The sequence below is a fragment of the Fukomys damarensis genome, unplaced genomic scaffold (assembly GCF_012274545.1).
Source record: "Fukomys damarensis isolate Sample0158 unplaced genomic scaffold, DMR_v1.0_HiC HiC_scaffold_15, whole genome shotgun sequence".
NCBI lineage: Eukaryota > Metazoa > Chordata > Mammalia > Rodentia > Bathyergidae > Fukomys > Fukomys damarensis.
Window position 1 is genome coordinate 21809433 of NW_022900927.1, and position 3215 is coordinate 21812647.

The window sequence follows — 3215 nt, forward strand, 5'->3', positions numbered from 1 at the left end:
ATATTCAGTATTATGCACCACCATCATGAATTGTATGTAATTATTTAGGGAAGGAGAAACCTAAGAAGAAGGCAGTGCCAGTTCAGGAGACCAATCATATATGTATAATAACAAAAAAAAAGGAATCATAGGTCTAAAGTGACCTCAAGTGACTATGATGTATATGGTGAGCCCAAGTTGTCTGACATACATCAGCACTTTAAGAAGGAACATGTTAAGGAAATACATCAGAGAATTCTTGAGTATCAGAGTATCTTTGCTCCCTAGAAATGACAGACCCATAGGAATCTAAAACAATCCTTACAGAGTGTGCAAAGGACAATAATTTTTCTTTTAAAAAAACCTAATGAAGAAGAAAATCTTGATAGACTTAAGAGTGTTAAAATAATCCATAACAAAATGTCTCTGAATATTATACACAGGTCTATCAGAAATCAGCGATGAGGAATAAGACAGTAACAACTTTCATTTTATTAGGACTGACAGATGATCAACAACTTCAGGTTCTGGTTTTTGTGTTTCTCTTTCTCGCCTATATGCTGAGTATGACTGGGAATCTGACTATCATCAGCCTCATCTTAGTAGACTCTCACCTTAAGACAGCCATGTACTATTTTCTACAAAATTTTGCTTTCTTGGAGATAGTATTCACCTCCGCATGTATTCCAAGATATTTGTATAACATAGCAACAGATGACAAGATGATTACTTATAATGCCTGTGTCAGTCAAGTATTGTTTATTGACCTCTTTGGTGTAACTGAATTTTTTCTTCTGGCTGCCATGTCCTATGATCGCTATGTGGCCATCTGTAAGCCCCTACATTATGTGACCATCATGAGTCACACAATCTGCAGAAAATTCGTCTTTTGTTGTTGGGTAGCTGGTCTGTGTATTATAATTCCTCCACTCAGCCTAGGACTAAAGCTCGAGTTTTGTGATTCTAATATCATTGACCACTATATCTGTGATGCATCTCCCCTCTTGAAAATCTCTTGTTCAAATACCTGGGTCATGGAACAGACAGTTATATTCTGTGCCGTACTGACCCTCATTGTGACACTCATATGTGTAGTTCTTTCTTACATTTACATCATTAAGACAATTTTAGGATTTCCTTCTGCCCAGCAAAAGAAGAAAGCCTTTTCTACTTGTTCATCCCACATGATAGTGGTTTCTATCTCCTATGGTAGCTGCATCTTCATCTACATCAAACCTTCTGCAAAGGAAGAGGTGACCATAAACAAGGGTGTGACAGTCCTCACTACTTCCATCGCTCCTATGCTGAACCCCTTCATTTACACACTGAGAAACAAGCAAGTAAAACAGGCCTTCAAGGACTCAATCAAAAGAATTATATTTTACAAAAAATAAAAGAATGTAAAGTTCAACATATGCAAAGGACACCCCAAACATCTTAGGTAAATTTTTCCAAAATTCTCTCTTACCCTAGTCTAGTGACATCTTTTCTTCAAACCTTTCTAAGATCACATCTTTCCATTGGCATATCAATAGCTTTCAAAATTTAGATCCTGGTTTTATTTTTGAATGAAGACTACCAAAAAAAAAGTAAAATACAATAAAATAAGGTAGAAGTAAGTGTCCAATGGACTTTTTACATTTCTATGCAAAAGAAAACAAGGCATGATTGCCACTATTTCTTTAAACATAAAAATCTTCAAATTATTTATTAATTGGTTCAGTTAATAAATGTGTGTTGAGTGATTTATTTAGGCCAGTACTGTTTCAAGCACTAAAAAATAAAAAAAGGAAACAAATCTTTTGCCATCAGAGATAAAAGGTACAAATGGAAACATGGTAAGTGCCCATCAATTTATAAATAGGTACAGAAATGTTTTATAGATACAGCATGGAATACTACTCATCTACAAAATAAGGAAATTCTATCATTTGCAAGAATATGGATGGTACCTCAAATTTTAAGGAAAATAATTGAGGCACATAAAGTCAAGTACATCTCTTGTCTGTGAAACATAAAAGAGTTGATCTTGCAGAAGTTGAGAGGAGAGAGGAGAAAAGACTAGGGAAAGGTTCATCAGTGGGTAATGGGCTAGAGTTTAATAGGACTAAGAAGTTCTGGTGTGCTGTTGCACAACAGAATTACAATGAAAAACAATGATACACTGTATATTTCAAAAATTAGAAGGATTTTGAATTTTTGCATTATAAATTATAAATATTGTTTTAGTTTATTGGTACATTTTAGGTTACAGTACAGTTACATTCATTATTGGGATCTTGTACCTTTACCTGACAGATCTTGGTTCTCATTTTTCCCCTTATCCCTGCCCTCCCTTTGCTCTCTCCTCCCCTCCCCATTTACAAATACTTTATTTCCATTTTTCATTTTCTCATATTTTTTTCTCTTTTTACCTTTCCCCTACTCTTCCCACTTTCCCTACACCTTTAGCCCTTTTCTTCCCATTTCACAATGTCAGTTATCTCTCTAGGATCTTATGTACTATTACAGTTTATTCACACCAGAGAAACTATTCCCTATTTACACATGTGTGACTTTCTTATTTCACTTAGGAGTACATCCTCATTATGTATCCATTTTCGTATGACAAATTATAAATATTTGAAGATATAAATATTTTATCCTATTTGAAAATTGCACAGTGAATACATGTATTGAAACATCACATGGTCAGCCATAAATAAGCACAATTTTTATGTTTATGTAAAAGTATTAAAATAATAAACATAAAAAGGTTAACCCTGCTCTGAAATAAGTTTTTTTTTATGAAAGGGAATTAGTTATTCCATATCATAGACATATATTAAAACATTACATTGTATGCCATAATTGTAAACAATTACTGTTTGTCAATTAAAATATGATTAATAATAAATATATAAATATATATTTTGAATGAACTTCAAATATTCTTGTTCTTGGTTGTTTATTTTCAAGCAATGAATTTTATTATATTTCTATGTCAGGAGGAATTATAAAGTCAAGTTTATGAAAGAACAAATTTAAAATTGAGTGGAATTTGCAGTAGATTTAAAGCTATAGAAATTTGGGGCTATTACATTTTAATGCAATTTTAAATATCAGATATGTTGTCACACTAAAAGAAATTCACATTTGTTCTTCCTTATAGAATGCTTACAGCTCAATCTGGAAAAGTTTGTTGAATTTCATTACTGGATTTGACTTGAGAAGTTTATCGTTTACATTATAAGTTA

At 32.6% G+C, this 3215-nt stretch overlaps 1 protein-coding gene across 1 annotated transcript; it reads left to right on the plus strand.

Moving 5' to 3' along the window:
- The first annotated feature begins 440 nt into the window (after positions 1 to 440).
- Positions 441 to 1373, plus strand: LOC104876617 (olfactory receptor 6C2). Its single transcript, XM_010644802.1, has one exon. It carries the CDS (start codon positions 441 to 443, stop codon positions 1371 to 1373), a length of 933 nt encoding a protein of 310 aa, XP_010643104.1.
- Positions 1374 to 3215: the final 1842 nt, after the last annotated feature.